This window comes from Sparus aurata, chromosome 6 (genome assembly GCF_900880675.1).
Source record: "Sparus aurata chromosome 6, fSpaAur1.1, whole genome shotgun sequence".
NCBI lineage: Eukaryota > Metazoa > Chordata > Actinopteri > Spariformes > Sparidae > Sparus > Sparus aurata.
Window position 1 is genome coordinate 21,257,706 of NC_044192.1, and position 25,116 is coordinate 21,282,821.

General features: G+C 39.3%; 1 protein-coding gene across 2 annotated transcripts in view; it reads left to right on the top strand.

Moving 5' to 3' along the window:
- Positions 1–24,241, top strand: part of LOC115583452 (guanine nucleotide-binding protein G(i) subunit alpha-2) — a 63,337-nt gene extending 39,096 nt beyond the window's left edge. For both annotated transcript variants that reach the window (XM_030420319.1, XM_030420320.1), the window contains exons 2-9: positions 4,278–4,320; positions 11,356–11,497; positions 14,609–14,769; positions 18,393–18,521; positions 20,606–20,735; positions 20,881–21,034; positions 22,974–23,188; positions 23,286–24,241. In XM_030420319.1, the coding sequence (XP_030276179.1) occupies positions 4,278–4,320; positions 11,356–11,497; positions 14,609–14,769; positions 18,393–18,521; positions 20,606–20,735; positions 20,881–21,034; positions 22,974–23,164 (950 nt within the window). In that variant the 3' untranslated portion in view covers positions 23,165–23,188; positions 23,286–24,241. The remainder of the gene's footprint in view (positions 1–4,277; positions 4,321–11,355; positions 11,498–14,608; positions 14,770–18,392; positions 18,522–20,605; positions 20,736–20,880; positions 21,035–22,973; positions 23,189–23,285) is intronic.
- Positions 24,242–25,116: the final 875 nt, after the last annotated feature.

Genomic DNA, 25,116 nt, shown 5'->3' on the forward strand with positions numbered 1-25,116 from the left:
CTAGATAATTATACCTAAGCTTCAAAACCACCTGTTTGCACAGTGGCAGCAGACAGATTTCCCCTGGTATAATAATGATAATTGTGTTGAATTCCCAGATGGCCCCAAACAACTACCTGCTCCTCTCCAAGCAAAGGTAGATACCCAATTACAGGTGTCCTCATTTGAGTCCTAATTAAGAACCAAGTGGGTCTCATATTGTCTGTAAATACAGACCGGAGTTATTTCCCTCTCCATCAGTTAAATTAATGAAACAACAAGGTTCCACAGGGAAGTAACACTCATGGTTTTTAATATCTCACCTGACCCAAAAAGATTAATGTATTCTCTTGTGTTTTTAAATTAGCAGAGATTCACTTCAGTCTGTAGCCACATAGGATTTGATTAAAGCAGTTTCTGTTTGTATGTGCAGATGTAATATGCATCCAAACCAACCTTACTCCCTCACTTTGACTGACACGACTGACCTATGACAGCACAGGGTCAGCCAAGGCTCTGCCCTCCAGCAGCAGGATCCCAGTCGGTCATGCGGGCTCCCTGGCTCAGGTTCTCCTGGCACCCATCCCCATGTTGGGCCTGCCCGTCTGCCTGTCTTCCAGTTACATTGTAACCCATTGGTAATCTGGCAATTTCCTGAGTCTAGCTGGGAGATTTACAAATTCCCTGCTGCTTCTCCAAGTGCTACATATCGTCATGCTAATAACCCCCTTATTCCTAACACAAATGCATACACAGATGAAATGTAGGCTTACACACACACTCACTTTGCCTCTATTGTTCTCCACATTTTTCCTTTTTAAATTATTGAGATGGAAGAATTTTCAGACACACAGAATTTAGCTGAAAGACTTGCTGTTTTCTTTTTTCCCTTTGCTTCCTTTTTCCCCTCCTCCTTTTCTACCATGAGTCAAAGATGACCACAGCTGTCGTACATGCTGCCCAGTTGCTAGGCAGTGGGCAGTGTTTGTTTTCCTGTAAACTCAACTTTTCTTCATCCTAGGAGTTCTCTGCATCTCGGTCAAATAGTTTGTGCTGAGAATACATAAAAACAAAGTTAAATCTACCGCTTGGCTTATTTTACTTTGACACTGTGTGAAATCTGATGACGATACCCAATCTTTTCATTCAACAGTGGTCTGTTCTCTACTGTTTACTGTAGAGAGAAGCTCAGCTTGTTGAGTGCTGACTCAAACATTTTTTTGAAAACAATTTTTGGAAAGTACAAGTATCAGTAGGGCCTCAATAGTGTGTGTGTGTGTGTGTGTGTGTGTGTGTGTGTGTATGTGTGTGTGTGCGTGTGTGTGTGTGTGTGTGTGTGCGTGTGTGTGCGTGCGTGTGTGTGTGGGCATGTGTTGCCATGCCGCTGCAGTCCTGAGGCTCCATCCTCCAAAGGGAGATATGGTGATAATGCAGAATTAGCTACAGATCAGACAGTGTGTGTTGTGTGACTGTGACCGGATCAGTGCTGTCATTTTGACTGTCATCAGGCCTCAAGTTCCTGCCACAGCCTTTCCCCACAAAGCCACTTGAAAAAAACGCTTGAGACATTTGACTCTCGTTGTTAAATCAGTAATCATGACAAAACCATTCTCTGCGATCCATCAGAAATTTGTGTTTGCGTGTTTTAATAAGTAACGTTTTTCTTGGAGGAAAATATGTGTGTGCCTTGCCCTGCAGGATAAGGAGCTTATTAAAGTACAAGTGCTTTTACAGTTGTTGGCAGTCTTTTACTAGCAGCTGGCAGGTTTGGAACATTAAAGTGAAACAGCAGTGTGCAGGACTTCCCTCTGCATGTGTATACATATATTGTGGTTCCTGAAGTACTAATCTAATAAAAGGGATCACTGCAGCAGAAGTGCATTGTTCAGTTTTTTGTGGATCTCCATACCTCACTTTGTATTTTACAGTCAAATAATTTGAAGTCCAGACAGATTCTATACATCTATATCTCTATATCTATCGATCGATCTATCTATCTATTGATCTATCTATCGATCTATATATATCGATCTATCGATCGACCGACTTGAAATCTGAGAATATACAACATCTGCCAGGAAGTTAGGCGTACTTGTACTGCGTAGTAATGAATACTGTTAGCTGCTTCAGGTTCAGTGGACAAACTCCAAAGGGCATGTTTACTACTTTGAGGAGAGCATGTGCTTGTTGTGTGTGTGGTGACAGAGAGGCCCGTTCACTCGGCGCTGTTGGGTCACAATCATGAATTCACATGTCTAAAAAGTGCAGCCTGACAGTTTGGCTCTGGACTTGCATATCTGCGGCTGAGCCACAGAGGCTCCAGGGACAAACTCGGTCACGTCTGTCTTACTGCGTGGCAGTCATCCAGATCAGTGCAGAAACATTATTAGTTTCCTTTATTAGTGCTTAAACCCTAAGAGGTTGTTCAAATAGATCTAATAGATAGAGTCTTGAGAGGTTTAAGAGAAGGCTTTAAACCAATAGTGTGGCTTTAACAGGCTTTGATAGAACAAAGCCTTTAATGGTACATATGATTTATTCACAGCTCAGTATTCCATCTGCATTGTGACAATATAATGTCTTAGTTATTTCTCATTTTCGTCAGCAGGGAATCTGTTTAGGAGTATTCAGTTCACACTCAAGGTATGCAGCGAGCCAGAGACAGTATTTCTTTCTTTGCTTTTCCTCCTGCTTAACAATATGGCTCACAGACTCTCTGGCAGATGGATGAGCGAATCATCACAGTGTGATTTGCGAATTGCTTGGTGGGCAGAGTGGGGACCTCAGAATCACAAGGTGGTTTTAAAATGGAGAATGTCACGACGATGTGTTTGTATGTTTCAAAAGAAAAGCCTTTCATGTCCATTAGAACTGGGCAATGTATTGATATTATGATCTCATATAATATAAATACATTGATATTCTATCATGATATGACAATTAGTCCAATAGTCAATAGGGCTGTCCTGAATACCATTTTTACCACTCTTTTCTAGTGCTTTGTAGTGCTCAACAGCAAAAACTCAAAGCAATTTTGAAGTTGCAGCAGGATGTGACAAATAAATTAATGTGTGGGTAGCCTTGTCATTGTTGGTATGTACTTTTTGTGTAGTAATAACAGCTACTTTGCAGTTTGCCTTTATTGATAGTTTATAAGTAGCAAGAACAGCAAAAAAGCAAATTAAATATCCCAATCCAAAAATTGAAAAAGGGATACCACACAAACACATAGTCGAATATTCAGGTCCAACCCGAAAAGACATCTGTGGAATATTTTCAGAATATTTAAATATTTGATGTTGTTGTGCAGTCCTAGCATGTATGAAGCGCTTTAGAGGAAATATCAACATCTATATCATGTATCACGATATAGCCTAAAAACATTGCGATCTATTGTATCATCCAACCCTAATGTCTATATACACTTAGAGGTCTCAGTTTGAACACAAATTCAGATTCAGTCCAAAGCTTTGACACACCATTAAACTGTTAAATCTATTTGATATTTGCTTGAATTGTCTTTATTTCAATTGACACAGCACGTTCTGCTGTATTAGCCGTTCTGAACTCATACACCACAGAGGAGCAGGATCTGACAGCTGTCTGTGGAAACTATCTTGGCCCATTCCTACCCAGGGGCTTCACTGTGTATGTGCGTGCTGCATGCTGCGTAGTAGTGTATTTTGAGGGTCATCCCAGAAAGACTTCACCCTGGGGCGAGTACGAGTGGAAAGAGCACTGACAGGCACCCATGGGTGTGTGTGTGTGTGTGTGTGCGTGTTTGTGTGTGTGTGTATGTAGTGTTAGATTCCTTGTGGCAGATGAGCTCTCTCTGGTCGCCTCAGGCTGCTAGAATAAACATAGCGCTGGATAAGAAAAGCCCATATCCTGTCAGTGCAAGACGTTTCCATTAAAATGTTAACTGTGATGAAGTGACTTGTCTTGAAATAAAAAGAGGGAAATGGGATGGCTGATAGCTTTTTTCCTTTAGAGGAAGAATGGTCAGGATGTCTCCAGTTGAATTGAGACACCTCTGTTTTACCATTTGAGACTTCAAATAGACTTATAACTGAAAGAGCAGAGTCCTTGTAGGTCAGTACAGTAAGAGAACAGGAGCTGGTCCAGGATAAAAATGAGAGCTGGAATCTGTTGCAAGGCTGAAGCTGAGGCTGGGAGGTACAGGGAGGAGAGCAAGACAAGAGTCCAGATGTGAGACAGCCGCGCTTGGCTGCCTGTTTACATTTCTCAGCTAACGGGAGTGTATTTTTAACCTCTGCCTGTTTTTGTTCTCTCTGCAGGTGCTGGAGAGTCGGGGAAGAGCACCATTGTGAAGCAGATGAAGTGAGTGGCTGCTCATTGTTTTGCCTTTCCTCCCATCAACTCTGACAAATTATCATTTTAACTGCAGAAGTACATGTCTTAAGAATATGTTAATATAGATGGTTTTCCAACACATGACCTGAAGATTTATAGCAGCACGGAGCAAATGTGCAACGCAAATATCACCTTTTGGGCTTGAATCTCAGCCTTTTTAAATACCATTTTCTCATTAGCTGCTGTGTTCAGCAGTTTCTCTCTGCATTTAATTTGTGCATTAAGAAACCAGAATGGAAATAATGTACATTTGAAAAATAAATAGATGATAATAATAATAATAATAATAATAATAATAATAATAATAATAATAATAATAATAATAATAATAATAATAAATAAAAGAATTGGAAAATAGATCTATATGCCTGGCTGATGTGGAAAACGCATGAAATGCCATTTTTGCAAAGTGTCTGCTCTTATTGGATATCAAAGCGTCTTTTATGTCACTCGCAGCGTAACACACAACAGCGACGTCAAATCCAGACGGAACTGCATCAGAGTGACTGAGTAGAATCCAGGATACTACAGAGAGAGTCTGTGGAGTTGCATTAAAATAAACTGTGTGCTTTGCAACTTCAAGGTGTAATTGTTTCGAGAGCGACGTGATTGATCATGCTTCTGTGTGGGAAAGCTGCATCAGCACCGCCCAGAGTAACTGATGCCTACTTCATTACCATAGCAACCTTTGCAGATACGTTGGTGATTTCTAGACCGAATGATCCGATCTGATCACTTGCAAATAATAGTCCATCTCTTAGATCTGTTTTGAGAAGCAATTTGTTTAAGTCTGCTGTCTAAACATGGCCTAAAATGTGTGGCAGTCATTTACACCAATGAGGAGACTGTAACCTTTCTTAAACTGATACATATGAAAATATAAATGGCATATTTCTTTTTTGGTTTTCCAGACTGAGGTTCGACTTGTGCTCTTTTACTGAGGTCATTTCGACGCACCCTCTTCTTCCCCTTCGTTTTTGGTTTAATGGCTCCCAGATGTCCCTGACCCCTTATATTTTTAGAACAATATGGAATGGAAACACTCATTAATGTGTTTCTTTTTCTTTTTTTCTCCTTTTCTCTTGGTTTTTTTTTGTTTTGTTTTAGAAATTGTGCTAGATTTGTAAGAACACTTTGGGGTTGATTGAATCCAGTGAATCTTGTCTGGATTCACTAGAGTCAATCAGATCAGCTCACAGCCTTTGTCAAATAAGATGTTTTTGCTGTGCAAACACAAGAGAAGTGAGTTCTGATGTAAGACCTCAAGACAAAACTAGTTGTAGTAGATAGTAGTAAATGTAAAATATATTAAACTAAAGCAACATTGTCACGTAAAATCCAGACCGAGACCAGACGGGCATTATTGCTTTCTACCTCCTTCAGATTTCCTAAGTGGGAGGTTTCATCTCAGTGTCAACCAAAAGTTCTGAAAATGACTTTTAACACCTCATCTACAAAATACGCAAGTAATTTAATTTTCAAAGGATTATAATTCAAATCCAATTAAAGCAGGTGCCAAAGGACATCTGCCAGTGAAGTTTCCTTTTCTGCTCTGTCACAAACACACACACACACACACACACACACACACACACACACACGAACAGGCAAGCTGTATCCTCTACATTGTGGCTGATATTGTAACCAGGGATGTCCCTCTTCTGATAAATGTAATCCTCTAGCTCAGTGGTTCCCAACCTTTTTTCCTTGAAGCCCCCCTTGCCTGTGTCCAAGACAAGCCAGGCCCCCCCAACCCCAACGCACATACACTCAAAGAATTAAGTGATTAATTACAAACTTTTATTTGCAAAAATAAACAGTTATGTTCTCCTTGTTTTACAATGTATATAGATACATTTCTTCCTTTTTGTGTCATCAGGTGTATCTCTCTCACACACACACACACACACACACACACACAACGACCAGAATAGGCCTACCAGAGAGGGGTGTTGGTAAAAAGTAGCTTAATGAATTTAAATGTGGACCAAGAAATATGTTTCAATTTGGATTATAGAGAGTTTTGATTGGATGTGTTATTGGGATTTTATGCAGTCCAGGGTTTAATTGGCCGTTTTTGACTATTTATGATTTTACCATTATATTTCACCTTAAAAACTATTTACCTGGCCTTGTTTGGTGTCATTATTGTCAGCACTACCTCACATGTTTGACTGTACAGTTATTATTTCATTTTGACACACTGTATTAACACAATGGATCACAAAAAATATAAATTCGAATAGGAAAAAGTTAGATTTTTTACTGTGAAAACCACAAACATGTTTAACGAACCATTTTTATTAATTATAATGCAAATATAAATTGTTGTTTGCTAAACTTGTGCATAAGTTTTTGAAATTTACAAAGTTATATGTAATTATTTACATTTAAATGCAGGCAATGCCTCAGGCTCAGGTCTGCCTCAGCTCTCCTGCCTGCTCCACATTCAGCAGTCTCCTCTTTGTTTTGACTCATTAAACAAAAAAACGTTACTCTCCTAAATGTCACAAATCTCTCAACTCTCAAAACTCGCTGTCACCGTCACTGTCGGCTCTCCCACAACTTCCCCCTGTTCCCCAGCAACCAAATCACGTGTTTTGCCATGTAATTTTGTGATTGGCTGGTGTGGTGCCTTTTTTTACACCAATAGGAATGTTTTTCCTTGCAAACACTTCCTGCTTGCGGACACTTTCATGAGAGAAGCCCGTTTTTATCGTCTCTCTCTGCGCCAAAGGCGCAGAAAACGTGAAGGTAATGTTAGCGAAAAAGTGTGACGTACATTATTTATCATAAGTCCGGTTTTACTTGGCCTATCAACACAATTTAAAAACTGGTACACAGTTTGAAGGCCGCGCCAACACATAAGTCGGACCGAGACTCACTGAGGCTCCGTCTCGCTGCTACGTCATCTTAAATTGGTCACGTGATTTTGACGTGCCGGTGCGTCAATCGACCTCAGAGGGTTGCACAAATATAACTTCAGAGCAGACAAAGTTGTGCGCACCCCCTGCGATCTCTGGCGCCCCCCAGGTTGGGAACCACTGCTCTAGCTAACTGATATAATGAGTAATGCATTGAGTTTTGGCCCAGTTAGCTTGGCACTCCTTGGCTCAGAGCCAACAGGCTTGAAGTGGGCCATTAACAGGCAATTCACTGTGAACATATTAGCAGCCACATGGAGGACACAAACAATTGAGTAATTGATCAAATCGATTGGTGAGTCTAGCCACAGTGCAGAATTCTTCTTACATCTGCACTGTGCTACACATGGACCTCAGTAGTACATAAGTATATTCTGATTTTGAAATGATGACAAGAAATTGGCCATGCATTTTCTGAATTACAGTTCATTATACTTCACATTTACAATGCTGAGCAGAAATAGTTACATAAAGTCCACATCTGAGACTTGAGAGGAAGTGAGTCATGTCACCATGTAAACTGTGTCTCTGGGTTTGCAGATTGTTCCTACTTCCAGCTGCAGGGATTCACTGATTCTCTAAGGAAGTTTTTAAAACAGATCTCTTGTAGGGAAAACTGTAATGGCCTCACAAGGTGAATATGAAGTGAGCTACTTAAAAACTTACTCTGGGAGGATGCTCGAGAGGCAGTGAGTCATAACACCATGTAAGCTGGATCTCGTTTGCTGATTGTTCCTGTTGCCAGCTGTAGGATTTCAGTGGTTCTCTATGGACGGAAATCTTGTAGAGAAAACTGCAAAAGCTTCATGACGTGAAGATAAAGTGAGATTCTTAAATCTTACTTGGGGAGGAGCGTATCAAATCAATTTTAGTTCCAATTTTGGAGAAGAAAGACCTTAATATGTACAATCTGACGTGAGCAGCAACTTTGTTTCCAAACACTCTTAAAGATACGGGAAAAGATATGAGTGTGGAGTATTTCAAACACTAGTCTCAACAAAATTAAATGATTTCACTCCTCAGGCCCTCGAAAACCCTCCCTTTATGTCCTTAAAACAAGGGTTGAAAAGTTGTGCTAAATGTGCATTTCTGCAGATGATGCAGATGAGTCAAAGTTAATGTTTCTGTTTGCTCTACTGATTGTAGCAATTTGACACATTTCTCAGATCTCTAAAATCCTCTCTCAGGTGCACATTGGTGAACACCTACACCCTTGTTGCTTTTGACTTTGATATTCATCAACAAAAGCACACATCACAAAAAAAACAAAAAACAAGTGCTTCCAAAGACCAAATGATCTCCTGCATGACTTTTTAGGGTTTTTGATGTTTTTAATCCACTTACTGAAAAGGTCTCAACCGTCATTGCAGTAAAAGAGACCAACACCACTGTCTTCCCCCTGCTCATAGAGGAGTAGGAGTGAATTCTTTCGGCGACCTAAAAATCGAGAACAAACATAACTGATTCAGATGTAACCCCTCAATCCCAGACTAGACTCTAGGTTTCTCCTTGGTTCTCTGTAAGATGGACAAATAATAGATTTCAGAGAAACTGTGTGGGGTTTTCGTATTCAAATTACGATAAAAGGATATTTATGCTCCTAGAAACATTTAAGTGTCACATGAAACCATTGGGTTTAATGGAGCAGCTCTTTACATGAATATGGTTTTCACATAAAACATCATCATTTTGATGCATTTTGGCCGTGCATACACACAACATCAGCGTCTCGGGGGTCTTAAAGTGCAAACTTTTAAAACCGGGTTCCCGAGTGTAATCTTTTGAAAACACCGCCCTTACTGTTGTTGCGTCAACTGGCAGTAACCGCAACAATGTAGATTGCTGCACCAAAAGCACAACTTTTGTCATGTAAATGCAGCCTTAATCTCATTCCACAGAGTAATGACCACATTAATGATGGGACAAATTCATCCAGTTTCAGAGGTGTACTTAAGATGTCCCCTGGTTGACACTAGATGTGCAAGTTATTTTTAACACGAGAGTAATGAAATATTTAAATAGGATAGAAGCAGCTCACATAGTCCATACAGTTTAATAAGCATTGGCAAGTTTCAAGTGCAGTGTGCTTGATTCAGCAGAGGGGCAGAGGAAGAAATTATTTGTACTAAGTATTTGTGGCAACTACGTACGTAGCCATGCAGGTCACGACCATCTTGATCAACATAAAGTTATGTTTTTATGGAAACACTACTAGTTTTGAATGCTACTCCTACATATTTCAAGTAATCTCTACAATTTCTAGCCAGACTGGTTTCCTATAATTGGTTGCCAAATGAGTCTCACTCACTTAAATTCCTTTTGCACAGCTTTAAAATTGTCTTTATTGTTCTAGATATTCGCCAGAGTCAGAATGATTTGCATGTTTGAATTTACAAACACTGTTGTCTATCATTAAAATTATTTTAAACCATTGTGCCTCAGGGATGTTTGAGTACTCCCTGCTGTACTTATAGATATATCAACAATGGATCTCACTGATAATTGTTGCACGAGACACCACGTGAATTCTGATAGGCCCAGTTAAAATCTGCAGTAAAGAAGGTGTGCAATTCCTCTAATAACAATTTCCTGTAATAACAAAGAGCGATCAACACTTTGTGTCCACATGTGCCACCCCAACGTTAGATCACAGTAAAATAACTATTTGAATAGTGCCTTTTCACACAAAGCCTGTTCACAATCATGTCAGTCAAAAATGATTTTTATGAAATTAGCGAAACTATTGTTTGGATCAGGGGAAAACACTGTGGGTTTTTAGTCCTCTTGGCTGTGACTCGCAGTGTTTCACAGTGGGCTCACTTGAATTTTAATGAGGCCCCATTCAGCACATCACACAACCACTGAGCTCCCTGGCTGCGTGGCTCTGGTCTCTGGGCTGTGACAGGCCAGAGGAGACGGTTCTGTTTGGTTTCCAGCCCAGCAGCCTCTGTCTCAACCTCTTGCTTTCTCAACCACATGCCTCTTTCTCTCCGTCCCTTACCACAGCTCCAACTGCAAGTAAATATTTGTTTTAGTGTCCTCTAGCTGAGAGATAGAAAACGGATGAATTTTCCCAGCACTGCAACTTAGCAGGGATTTGTAATCACACACATGCAGGACTGGATCGCCTGTGATGGATCTAATTGAATATCAATGAAATATAAAGTATATTATCTTAGATCAGGTGTATGTTAATAAATATTGGACAACATTTTAACAATGGAATGAAACATTTGGCAAGTCTCCATTAGCACCTGTTGCCCAACAATAAACAAGCACAATACATATCAGCTTATCTTCTTTCCAAGACTGTAGGTTTGATTTCAAAGATGCTCCTTTATCAATTCATTTTTCTTATCATACATTCCTCAGGCTGTAATATTATATTCTGTGGTTTTATTTTATAGGTAGATATTTTCACTGTGTTGACGTATAGTTTTGTAACTATTTTGATCTCTATTGAGCCTGTTTCTCATTGTGGTCAGGACATTTGCAAGTTTCAGCTTGTGTTGGCTTTGTTGGTTGCATACTAGGTGATGTCATCTTGTAAAATAAAATTGGGCAATTTTCCAGAAAAGCCCAGGTGACATCTTCACATTGCTTTTTTTGTTCAACCTACAGTATAAAATCAAAAGACTCTCCATTTGCTATTATGAATGACAAAGAAAGGCAGCAGTTTCTTACGTTTAAGAAGCTGGAACCAGCAAATGTTTGTCTTTCTTTCGAGGAAAATGACAATTCAACAAAACAGTTAAAAAAAATAGCGATTAATTTCTTTTGATTGATTATTTGATTAATCAACTAATCATTGCAGCTTTACCTGATACTCTATGATAGATGATGCTGTATTTGTATCTTTAGTACACAAATCACTATGTTAAACTGCATGATCTTTTATGCACGATCGCTTCTAGTCTCCAGAAGATTAACAGTGAATGAAGAGATGAAATTACTTTATTTTGTTTTTATTATTATTGCATCAGTGTATGTAAATGTTTGATCATATTTGATGTGTCGCATTGTGATTTTCATCAATTCATTTTTCTACCCTTCCCCTCCCTCTGCTATCTGTTTTCAGGATTATCCATGAGGATGGATACTCAGAAGATGAGTGTAAGCAGTACAGAGCAGTTGTCTACAGCAACACAATCCAGTCCATTATGGCCATCATCAAAGCTATGGCCAACCTTAAGATCGACTATGAGGAAGCTACAAGAGCGGTAGGTGTCTGACAAAAAAAACAAAAACTTTCACCCTTTTCAGTAAAATGATATCTGACATGCAGCTAAAATGGCCGTGTTTTTGCAGAAGGGGCTTGTGCTGCTGTTAGCATACACCATTAGAAAACCTGACTATTTGAAACCTTAAAGGTACTAACAAAACCTTGTGTAATTCTGTTAAAGTAGAGTGTAAAATGGCTGCACTCATCTCGGTGATATCATCTCTCCTAATCACCACCAAAATCTCCACTCTGCCTCCATCCTAACCACCCATATCTAGCCTTGAGGATTAGAGGCTGCGGAGTTCATGAGGCTCCAGAATTTCTCTTGAGTGCCATGTGACAGATTGTACAAGAAATCAACTCTGGGTAGCAGATGCTGAAGATGGACTCCTGCAGTGTAATGTCTGTCTGTCTGTCTGTCTGTTTGCATGTGCTGTTAAAAGAAACGGTAAAGCACTGCCTGTAATCGCGGCACCACCCAGGGAGATGATAAGATCACAGAAATATAGTCACTCAGGCATTACTCATGAGAGAAGAAAATAATGATTCATTTTTCTCACACACAAATATGAATCATATATTCTGTTTGAGAGATAATTTAGTTTAGACATTGAAGCAATCTGTTACCTCCTACATCAAAGTACACTTGAAAGGAAAGGAAATGCATAGAAAAGGACACGGTGGTGTTGTCATTTCTTTCTCACAGTCCAACAATTCATCTTAATGTGCATATTTCAACTTGCTAATAACCAGAATCCATGTTTCTTAGTTTGTAAATACAACATCAGGAAATCAGACCTCAGGCTTTTAATTGTGCTAAATTGGAAGAAATAATAAAACATGCTTTCTGCAGATCTTTTTCTAGAAAGAGCGTTTTTCCCCACCTGGTTTATAGTATGTCAGGGTCAGCTCTTACAAAGTAGCTAGCTCCGCGTGACAGGTCCAGCTGGACAGATCAGTGTTTTGTGAATTAGTTTATGAGTCTCACCTTTTCCCTGCTGCAGTAGCCTACAGAGTGCTCCGAGTACCCTTGAGCATTTCACAGATTTCAATTAAAAAGACAATATTTTCTAATAGCCAGAAAGAATGCAGTCAGCATTCAAAACCAGTGTGTGACTGAATCTCTTTATTTATACATTCAGTAGGGAACAAGCTGCTTTTTGTGTTTACCAAACATGACAATGACTGCAAACGTTAGGTAACCAAATACTAGTTGGTTTAGTGCAATATCTCTGCCAATGCCATGCGATTTGTCTAGCTAGGTCATGTTGGATTTTTACACAATTGATTTTACATCAGAGCAGCCACCTTTTAAAACATGCAGGTTACATGTGTCCATGTGAGTTTAAGATACCAAAGTTGGGACTTCTAGCTTCAGAATTGCCCTGCCAAAACTTGATTGTAACTACTGCCTTCGAAGGTTAACCCAAGGCCTGTTATTTAGGCTGGTCAAGGAGAGCGGAGGTAGGAGAAAGCTCTGGTGGCCTGCATTTCTGTTCTGCTGACGTCCATATAAAACTGCGTTTGCTGCTATAGCAAGGGAATTTAATTACTACCATGTGATGCACAGTAAAGCACTGCAAGCTTACTGTGACCTACAGCTTAAATGGAGGGCCAGCCAATGGTTAACTGATATATGAAAGTTTGCTTTTAATAGATAACATAAAAAGTTAAGGTCGGCTGTTGTTAAACACAAAGGGCCAGAGTGGTACGATGAAGATGATGTAATCTATGGACGATGACCTTCTATTGCACTAACTTTGATTGTTTACACATGAATCCAATAACATCAGTAGTACATCTGATTGGTGGCTGATTTCGAAGTTCAAGTTCAAATACTGCGAAAGCTCAAAAGGTGAACACCAATGTTGCATGTATGGAAAAAACAGTCCCCTTAAAATGGATCGGCTAAGGGAGAATTCCTTTAGTATAAAAGAACTTGCTCACAACCAGAATCTCCTAGATTTTGTTTAGTCAGTCAACAGCAACCAGCAATCTTAACCTGTTCTTGAGTAAGACATTAAGAACCAGAAACAATGTTAAAAACATGTTTATGTGGGATCAAAGGCAGAACTAAGCTTCACTGCTCACTTAACACATGTGTCTCTGGGTAGTAAAGGCATATTTGTGTGAATCTCAATGTACTGTCTGATTTTCCAGGCCACTGCACCTGAATAGATGGACTCATTACAGTTCTAAGCTCTATGATAAATGGCTGTGTGATGGCCCAGAGCCAATCTGCCACAGTATCTGGTCATAGTACACCTCACTGTATGGTGTACTCTGTTTCTTCAGGTCTCTTTTATGCAGTCTGAATGGTTGAGAAAGCATATCTCCTTAAAGTTAGCCATCAGACATGTCAAATCTGACTTGTATGGTGTTGGAGGGCTGAAGGACCTTCATATTACATAACCAGGGAAGGAAAACGGCTGTTTTTCTTTCCGTCATGGAAAAAGCAGTTCCCAGTAGTTGTAGTTCGTATCTGCAAATTCTAAGCAAAAATGACTGAGATAACTGTTTATAAAAAGCATCAGTTACCACAAGCACAGACTGCACCCACAACAACAGCCAGCTACAGTTTGTATGTTGACAAGAGCAGCTGGCTGACGAGCATTCACTATATCCTGTTTCTGTTGTCCAGACAAGTTTGTGCAGAAAACTTCTAGTTCAGTGAATCTCAGCTCAGTTTGTGTTGTGTTTTGCTGATTACTTTCCAAGAACCTCTGTCTCTGTTAGCCAAGATAACAACATTTATATAAGTTCATGATATACAATAAAAGCTGAAAAAGTGTTTACATCTGGTAACGATCATCACAGTAAGCTAAAGTTTATTTAAATTAATCACATTTAATAATTTTTTCAGTCCTTTTGCCGCATTCTGACCTCTCAATATCATATTTGTTGAAATAAAATACACTCAGGCTCACCATTACTGGGTCTCGGAAGTAGAATACAAGTGGAATGTTATCCATGTATAAAGGAAGTCCTAAATAATTAAACTGCAGTGTTTCTTAGCTTTGTCTAGTAAAATAAAATGAGCGTTAATAACCTTGATATCTTTTTCTAAAAGACCTTCTCTATCTAATGATGTGTGTCCCTCTTTTGTCAGGATGATGCCCGCCAACTGTTTGCCCTGTCGGCAGCAGCAGAGGAGCAGGGCATCCTGCCAGAAGAACTGTCCAACGTCATCCAACGACTGTGGGCCGACGGTGGCGTCCAGAGCTGCTTTACACGGGCTCGAGAGTACCAGCTTAATGACTCTGCGGCCTAGTGAGTAACTAACTTACATAAAATGACACACTTTCGTTTTTTCCACACGTCTCTTTATAGAGCAGCCTGATCCCAATATCTTTCAGCAAGAGTTATTTGGTTACTTTAAGTGATGTTTTAGTCTGAGGAGCAGAGCAGGACGTGTGAGGATAGTCTTTAAAAACATTGAATCGTTGACCCTGCGTTTCGAACCTAAGCTCATCTTTAATGTACATACAACTTGCTCTTGCCAAGTGTTGCGTTGGCCATACGGCCCATTCTTTACTTTATATATTGTTAATATGACACCACACTACATTTTCTCTGCATCCTCTCAGTGGTTGTGGAAGTGCCCCCCATAAAGAGGAGCTTGGGTTATTAATAGAGGAGACATTACAGTTTGTTTAAGCAGTGGCTTTCCCTTTTTAGAGCAGTCGCGTTGTAAATCTGCAATGACACAGCAACCTCAGCCTCTCTGCTCAGGTCTACCTCAATTACCCTCATCTCTGAGTCCTCCATTTGTCGGCCACATTGTTATAATGTTCCAATATGATAACACCGAAGCATGAGGTAATTGTGAGAGGCTGCTCGTTGGAGGTGAGAGGGGGCTATCACTCTGACCCTCGAGATATCTTGCTGCTCCTACAAGGGCGCCCCTGAGAAAACAGAGTCTCAGCCTGCGTTCACGAGCAGTTGGAGGAAGTAGTTGCACTGATCTCTGTTGAATACACAAGGCCTTTGATAATACTGTGACACCTCCAGAATGTCTAAACTGCCACAAGAGCATTAAGTGTTTCACAAATGATTGCTTTGCATCAAGGCACTGTTTAACTTGCAGGGGGAGTAGCATTGTTCTCTGTTTGTGTTGGCCAGGATAATCATAACTTCTCCATCCCTGCCTCAGTGCACTGAGTCGACCAGGAAGCGCACGAGTGGACAATGTACAGTGTTTCATCACGGCTTTGCAGAGCACTGAAAGAGCCAGTTGATATAAGAGCTGACTGAATGAGTCTGGCACTAGACCATAATCCATGTCTGAGTACCTGCTGAGAGCCAGCAAAAGGAAGAAGATAAATAGAGAGAGAGAGAAAGAGAGATGGCACAGCTCTCACACTCTCTCGAAATGGTTTTAAGAAAGGAATATGTACCACACATTCTGAAAAATAATGGCTCCAGCTGCCATTATTTGAGGAAACAACACTTTCCCAAAAATAATGCATAAAAATGTGCCAACCTCTCTCTGCACACTGTGTTAAGACTGTACTGTTTCACACTGGTGACTGTACCTGATAATCATTTACTCAACTTACAAAAATAAACATGCCGGAGTTGTTAAAGCTTATATAGCAACTGTTCTTACTCCATTAACAATACTCGGGTGACACTACACTCGATTACCTTCTTTTATTCAAATCTAAACCAACCAGATTCAATTAATCTTTGAGGTGTATAAATCCACTGGCAAAATTATGCAGGGTTACAATATCTGATGTGCGGACTACAAAAGCAGCCTAAACCTCAGTGGGGGAGCAGGATTATGATTGAACTGTCTGATTGAACACGTGGTGTGAGGTCATGCTGTGGACGCTCTAATATCTACACCAGGGCCGTGGAATGGATGGGATTACACTCAGTTGTTACACAACACAGATTTTTTACGATTTATGCAGATGGATATTGTGGTGAAAAATACTTTATTGTGTCTCCCATGGTAACATTTTATGAGTAACAGTTGATAATGGTTTTGAATTTTGGGCTTTTATCAGGGTTAAGGCATGCTGGCCTGGGAAGTCAGATTGCTTTATTTGGCCATGTTTGGCATAAATGCTCTCTCTCGCTCTCTCACTCTCACTCTTTCTCACACACACACACACACACACACACACACACACACACACAGCTTCCTCTTAAAAGATTCAAAACAATGCAAATTATGGAGGAGCAGAATGTCAACACAACTCTCCAGATTCCTTCTTTCCAGCTAAAGAAGGAATCTGAATAAATATTCTAACACTGAATTTGGTACCGTGTTGTGGCCGCCCTTTTGATGTCACTTATCATAGTTTATCAGGGGATTTCAATAAGCCTGCAACTATGTAATGACTAATAGTTTATAAATTGTCTATAAACTGAAAAGAAAAACTGAAAAATGCTCATTATTAGGGCTGTAATCTCCTAGTCGACTGGTCGATTTATTGGTCGATACGTTCTGGCTCGACCAAAATTCTGATTGGTCGATTTTTGGCATGTTAATTACATGCTGCTATGGCAGTGCATAAACACGCAGCGGGTCCTCTCCTTCCCAATGCTGTGTGTCCTGCATATGGCATATTTGACTTCATCAGGAGGAAAGTACCAAGTGCTAATGGGGGTGTTTTCGGAGCACCCTTGTTTCACAGGTAACAGTGTGTCTTTAGAACACCCCCCTTGTTTTCACTATCTTGGATTAGCCCAACCCACTACAGACAAACAGACTAGAAGGCCTAGGTCTGGTGGTTTGTTAAATATTTATTTTTTTAAGCGTTTCATTTACAGTCATTCCTATTCTACCATGTCAAATGTCACATCAGCAGTGTGGTAGCATTTTATAAAAATGGAAAAAAAGTTGAATGCAAAGTTTGCAAGCAACCGTTTGTATATCACAGCTCGACTACAAACATGGCGTATCACCTAAAAACCGTAAGCTGACTTGTCTGCGTTAGGTTTCTCCGTCCATTTTAAGTATATGAACAATAATTGTTTCTTAAAGTGGACTTGCCTTTTGTGTTTAAGAGTAAAAGTTTTAGGTTAATAGTTAGTGTCTCAGCCACGGAGCAAAAATAATACACGCAAAAATGACAAAAACAATTGTCTAAATATTCCTCAACAGTTCTTGTGCTGATATCACTAGTTGACATAGTATATTTTCGGAAATCATGGGCTATGATATTGCGCAGATGCTCATTATAATTATCACACAGCCCAATGTGACAACTTCACATTGCTTCTTTGGTTCAACCAAAGCCCACAGACTGTTCATATACAGTCGTTAATGAAAAAGAAAAGCAGCAAATGCTTACATTTAAGAAGCTGGAACCAAAAAGTGATTGACATTTTTGCTTAAAAAATGACTGAAACAATTAATCAATAATCAAAATAGTTGGCAATTGGTGTTTTCTTTCAGTCAACTCATTGTTACAGCTCTGGATTTGAACAAAAGTCACAGAAAGTCAAAATTAGGAGGAAGTATTAAAAATCCTTTGTTACACTGTAGTGGCTAAATCATTGGTCACCAAAAATCACTGTTTTTGTTAGAGTGTGCAAGTGGATATAAAAAGATATGAATCTCAGTGTCCTTTGGCAGGAATAATTTTTTATGTCTCTGAGCACACATGATCATGTTAGATTTAACACTACAACTACCACATGTATTCTTTACCACGCTTCATCCATATTGCTATCCTTAGGATGCACATGGAAAATAAGATTTGAGTATTATTTATAAAGACATGCTGAAGATTTAAAAACAATTTGTAACATGTCACAAGTTGGATTGATTTGTGACCTTCTCTGAAATACAACAGCTCAAGATCTGCTCACTCTTTGAGGTTACAGAGCAGCGCCCTTAATTTAAAATGTATTGTTTATGTCTGTGTTCCAATCAGCTACCTGAACGACCTGGAGAGGATAGCCAAGCCAGATTACATCCCCACACAGCAAGACGTGCTGCGGACCCGAGTGAAGACCACCGGCATCGTGGAAACGCATTTCACCTTCAAGGACCTGCACTTCAAGTAAGATCCCACTCTAAAAAACTTATCTCAACTGCAGAAGCTCATTTGTGAAAGGTTTTTCAAAATTGTTAAAGGTGCAGTCGCCACGTTAGGTTATATTGTGCAGCTCACCATTTCATTTAACGCTCTAATTTGCTCAGTTGGTGGGCCCCCTTAGACAATTTAGTGCTGTATTTACACACTTATATACTATGCTGTACTATACTATTCAATCAAAAGAGGCAGTGGTGTAGTTTCACACAGCAGAGGAAAAAAAGTGTATTTAATTGTGTGGGTTTTTTTTTTAGATAAGTAAGACAAAACTGATCAAAATATCATCCCGATTCAGCTCAGCCGGTGACAGCTATTTTTTTTATAAGGCTTATTCTCACCACATCAACAGCTTTTAGTTTAAATTGTTTGAATGGTTACCTGAAACATTTTGACACAATAAACATTATTATAAATGCATCAGAGAGGAATACTGTGAAACCTGTTGTGATCTCCACAACTTTCTGAACCCATCACAGTGTAATTTAAAGATATTCAGATTTTAAACTTTTATATAAAAGCAATCAAAAAATCCAAAAAGTGAAACTGTGTTTTGACAATAACAGCTGTCATTTGAGGATTTCTCCAACCGAGGATGACTAATCTGAGAGTCGCATATAAATTGTGCTTTTATGTATACGATTAACCATTCTTTGTGTTTGCCAGCACACAATGTTTCCCTCATTTTGGAAAGTCAATAAAGTTCACGGAAAGTAAAACATTTGTTTTTCCGATTTGTAGGGTTCTTGAGAAGTTGCTGTCTCATTTCAGAACTTGAGACATCTTTAACCCAAACAGCTCATCCCACTCAATACTGTTACAGTGGGGAATTTGTACATGTTGCTCACACACAAAGTTGTTATCCCACACTAACTATACATATGTGTGGGTTTTTAGCGTGATTATCACAGCCAGGTTATACATAATAATGATAACGAGAAAATGTCTCATTATTATGGAAGACAAAGACGTTATTACCACTTCAGTTTGTTATCTTTAATGCCAGTCTACACTCATACTTAATAAATAAATTGTCCCTTTATTCACAATGTAAATGTCATTCTGATAGTGGTATATTCCTCATTGTGATACGAAACCTGATGATTGTAGTCGTCCCTCACAAACACATTAATATCTTACCGAGACATTCGTCACTACAAAAGATTTAGAAATAGTGAAATCTAAAACGCTTTCAGTCAGACTTAAACTGCTCTATCAAGGCAGTGGAAATGAAAGTGTGTGTGTGTGTGTGTGTGTGCGTGTGCGTGTGCGTGTGTGTGTGTGTGTTCCAAGCCGGCTGAGTTCCATGTCGAATTTTTAAGTCTTACATTTGCCTCCTTTGATTAATTTTACTTCTCTTTGGACAACATAAATCAAATCCAACCGGCATATGTTTACCCTCAGCAGCTCTTCAGTGCTGTGCTGCTGTGATATATTGAGCTTATGTAAGCAGCATTGGAGACGATGCGCGCACCGCTGAGGTAAACAGTCTAAAGTGTGTCACTGTTATAATGACTTGTGCTTACTCAGCCTGAAGCTGGGCTGTCTGCGATACTCAAAGGTCGGTTCCAATGAACCAAATTCTGCAAAGTGAAAACTGCTTAGCAATTGAGTGTAGTGTCATGACAATTTGTGCTATGCTAAAAATGGTTGCTGGCAGCTTAAATGTCGTCAGTCCGCCCTCTCTCGTCAATCTTTTTTTTCATGAATAAGTCGTCGGAGGGTCTCCATGCCTCAACCTGTCTGAAGACCGCCTGTTATGTAGTAGTATTGTTTATTATTTTGAGGTTGACTTGAAGTACGCAGAGAGTGAGCATGTTTTTCACTGGAGCAGACGATGCCTCACCCCATTATAAGGCCACCTGTTGCCACAGCAACTGCAGCGAACCAAAATGCCAACAAATGCCAGGAAAATGACAAGGCCTGTACAGTGGAGAGAGGGGGCGAGGCAGAGACATGTTCACTGGAGTGAGAGAGGGGGGAGACCTTGAAGCTGTTAATCTTGTCTGTCAGTGTTAAAAACAACATGTTAAAGCTTGTTTGTCAATGTGCAGGATGTTTGACGTTGGAGGCCAGCGGTCAGAGAGGAAGAAGTGGATCCACTGCTTCGAGGGAGTCACGGCTATCATCTTCTGCGTGGCCATGAGCGCTTACGACCTGGTCCTGGCTGAGGATGAGGAGATGGTGAGTTCACATTAGAGCCCATTTGCCAGGCTGATTTAAATAAAAAAAGAGATTGGGGTTTCCAGTGAACTCATTTCCTCTATGTGCCCTAGTTGTACTCTCTAGTAATCTCTTTATCTCTGCCTCTTGTGCCCGTCCCACCCAGAACCGGATGCACGAGAGCATGAAGCTGTTCGACTCCATCTGCAACAACAAGTGGTTCACAGAGACGTCCATCATCCTGTTCCTCAACAAGAAGGACCTGTTCGAGGAGAAGATCGCCCACAGCCCTCTGACCATCTGCTTCCCAGAGTACACTGGTACAGTCAGAACATCTCAGACAAGCACAGGACACAGCCAGCATATAGACAAAGCCTCAGTTGTGTTTCTTATTGAACATATCCTAACAATGTAAAAATCAGTCTGAAATTAAACCGCTTTAAAACAAGTCAAATATTTTGTCGATACGATGTGATATGGTCATATTTCAGAACAACTTATGGTCTTTGCTCCTTAAACAAAATCATATAACAATGCTTATCCCTATTGTGTGCCCATCTTGTATTGCCATTCTGTTCGATTTAAAAAATAAGCATCCATTTCTTTGAATAATCACCCAGCTCTCTTCGAAAAACCAATAAAGTAGCTGAACAAATTCTTTCCAAAACCCCCAAAGACTCAACCATCTGGATGAAAAATGTATTTTGTTTGCCTCAAGATAAAAATTTTTTCTTTAGTTGCAGCTGTTGCTTAATCCAGTTTGCCAGAAATTAAGTTTTTTCTTTTTGTACAACACAAGAAAAAATAGCAACTTTTTGACAAATGTTTATTATGTTTTTCTCCTGTCCATACAAATGCACAGATGTATACAAACAGATGGGTGTCCCTACCAGCCGAAGCACACACTAAGGCACAAATACATAAAAAATTCACAAAGAACAACGTAGCCATCTTTTATTCTTATGTGCATAAATCATAAAATTAAAATGATTTCATTATCTTCACAACATTGAGCTCAGATTAATACACATGAGACTAGTATAACCAGGGGACCTTGTGATCTTTAAATGACCCCCTCACATCAGTGTTTCTTGTGGCGCATTTGCACATGGATATGATGTCAGAGCTCTGGGTAACATCAATGTTTTAGAAGCTGAGCTTTAATTCTTCAGCAGCAAAATGAATAATATAAATTTTCAGTTGTGTTGCCTGCTCTCTGCATGTGTCACAAGTACGGTCGTCACGTTTTCATTTCTAATCTAAAATTGACTGAAATGAGCCTTTAATTTCGCCAGTCAAAGTAAAATGCAATGGTGACATTAGCAGCCAGGTGGACGTCATGGAGCGTTTAAGTGCATCTCATAAAAGATGTTTAGGGCATGAAAGTCCAAGTTTAACAATAGCAAAGCAGTCACTTGTGAAAAAATGTTTAAATCGAAAATGAAATCAAATGGTGGATTTTGAGAGTGGTGACACCCCTAGTAAGAAGCATAAATACACATTTGTAATTAATTTGGATAAAGTAACAGAAGCTTTGTGGCTGCACTTGAATATCACAACATTTTGTTGCTCTGTCATCACTCATTTTAAATGTCGGTATGCAATCTCACAGCACAGCTGATGACTGCTGTTGACTAATATTGTCCAATGACTCCTGTGTTTAGTGAAATATGGCAGGTTATTTGTTTTTGCCTCTTTACTTTAGCAATTACGACCGTGGCAGATTTGCACAACATTAAGATCACGGAAGACATCTGTAATTATTACAAAATGAAAAGAGTTCCCCAGGTAATACTAGTCCCGTGCTTATAGTATATAAATGTAAAGTGTTGCAAAGCAGCCGAATTACAGACATATAAAACTGGTGGTAGAAGTTTTGTAATTCTGGTTCAGATTGTATAAATCATGCTTTTGACATTCGGCGCTACCATCTTTGTTTTCATCATGAATCTAACTAGATGAAATAATATTTTCCATCCAAATGGCTAGAAGGATCTTTTGAGGATTCAGAAAATGCATTCATGAGTTTCTACTCAGCGTTGTTTGAAAAGCCAAATGCTTTCTGTGACTTGAATGAAAAACTAATAATACCAAGCTTTATTTGTATAGAACTGCAGTGTAGGACATTTACAGAGCACTTCATATAAAAAAAAAACTTAAAATGAACATAAACCAGGGAAAGAAAATCAAATCTCATGATCCCCTCTGCAGATTCTCTCACACTCCTCTAACTCCTCCTCATCACTCCCTGTCCCTCAGGCCCCAACAAGTATGAGGAGGCTCAGGCTTACATCCAGACCAAATTTGAGGATCTGAACAAGAAGAAGGACACCAAGGAGATCTACACCCACTTCACGTGCGCCACCGACACCAAGAACGTGCAGTTTGTGTTCGACGCTGTCACTGACGTCATCATCAAGAACAACCTGAAGGACTGCGGCCTCTTCTAACAACCTGTCTGAGGAAGAGTCAAGGTGAGTTTAGAGAAATGACTGAGTGGTTCAGCTTTATAACATGAATAACATGAAGCCTGTTTGAACTGACTGATTGTTTTCTTTTGTATTTCATCAGATTACTTGAACAGTTCGGTGACCATACAGATATAGGGGAATATACACACATCATGAATGACTGCACTGGCCAACCACAATTTCTGCTTTGATCTGCTTTTTATAAAGACACCTAAGAGACTGAAAACCCGACGAGCCTTGTGGAATTTCAACGATTGCTGATCCAGTCACTCGTATTGTTAACTCTTTGGGCTATGACCACAAATCAACATTTATTATTGTATTTTTGTTCTTCTTTTTTTTTTTTTTTGTTCTTTCTTCTTTATTTTCAATTTACTAGAGGAGTCAAAGGAGAACTTTTTTATATAAATGCATTCATCTTACTTTTAGAAATTCTGATGTGCAAATTATTAAACTTTTAATCACATGAAGCTTATTTTTTAAGAGTTGAAGCACAGGCATGGACATAAGATATGATTGATAAAGGAAAGTGCTTTTTTGTTCTAATTTAATGTTTACATAAGTTCATCATTCATAGCCAAACCGTATATTGTTCTGCATGAGTCAACAAGGCAAATATTAGCTCTGTAATCTGCACAAATTATCTAACATTCCTACAAAATGATCATAAAAAAGAATAAAACTTTGAAAAGAGAAAAAAAAAAGCTTCACGTGCAGGGGGAAATTATGGCGAAATTCTAACTGATATTTAAAGTTTGTGTGTACCTAACATTCTCTCACTTTTTATAGTACCATTTCCATGTCTGTTGCAGTATGTTTGTGCCTTGACTTCTGTTTACGACCAATTCCTAGATATGCTTTTAGTACTGTTTGACCTACTGTGCGCCTATATTTTTCTTCCATTTTTCTGCCTAGCACCTATGAATATATAGTGATTAATGAGAGACGAAAATCTAATTCAGAAAAAAAGGTTAGTGTTTTTGGTAAATATTAAAATGCTTTGAAAGTCCTTTATGATTTAATTTAAATAAAAGTAGAGATCACCTGACTCTTGCACATTGTTTTTCTTCTCTTCTTTGTTTTAGTGCAACACTGTTTGATATGTATGTGGTGGACTTGCTCAAGAACGTGGTTAAGAATAATCAGTACGTTTCTACAAAATTGTATTTAAAGGAGCAGACAGTCTCTGTCATCACATCCTCAACCAGGAAGGAAGAAACAAACTTGTGAAATGAGCTGCTGTGGTGTTTGGTTGCCATAATAAAACAAACAAAAAGCCTGAATACTCCCCGATGTCACATGGGTTGAAATGAGCGAGGGAAGTAGTCTAGTGAAGAAGCACCTTATTTCCAGTCAATACTCGACGAAAAGGTGACGTAACGGCATGACAAATGAGGGAGAGTCTATTTGTGTATTTGACATGATGGTAACATTGTTGCTGCAACATACAATCATGCTCAAACTGCACTTGTTGTTTATAGCAAGATGAGGTTAATGCCTGTTCACGAGAGTATTTTTAGGAAATTAAAAGTAAAAAGAAGTTAAAGTGAACAAAACAAAACAGAGGTTAAAATCCAGTACTAACAACATACTGATCAGTGTTGTTTCTCTTTCAGCATCGATTTGACGCCTCTGTTAAAAACATTAAAGTAGTGTTGCATTTTCAGCTCGCGGGTAGATTAAAGAGTAATGTTTTGCTCCTTCAACAGAGAAGACTGATTGTCCAAATGAGCTTTCGCACACTGCAGTGTGACAGCAGTTCCTCGACCATGTATTGATGCCTGTTGACTCTACTGATGTCTTGTGATTGGTGGTAAGTGAGCCAATTGTGTTGCTTACAAAGCAAGTCTACAGACGAGTGTAAAAAATGATAAAATAACTCGGAAACATATACCTGAGTGGAGAAACAACAAACAGTGGCTCCGTTAATT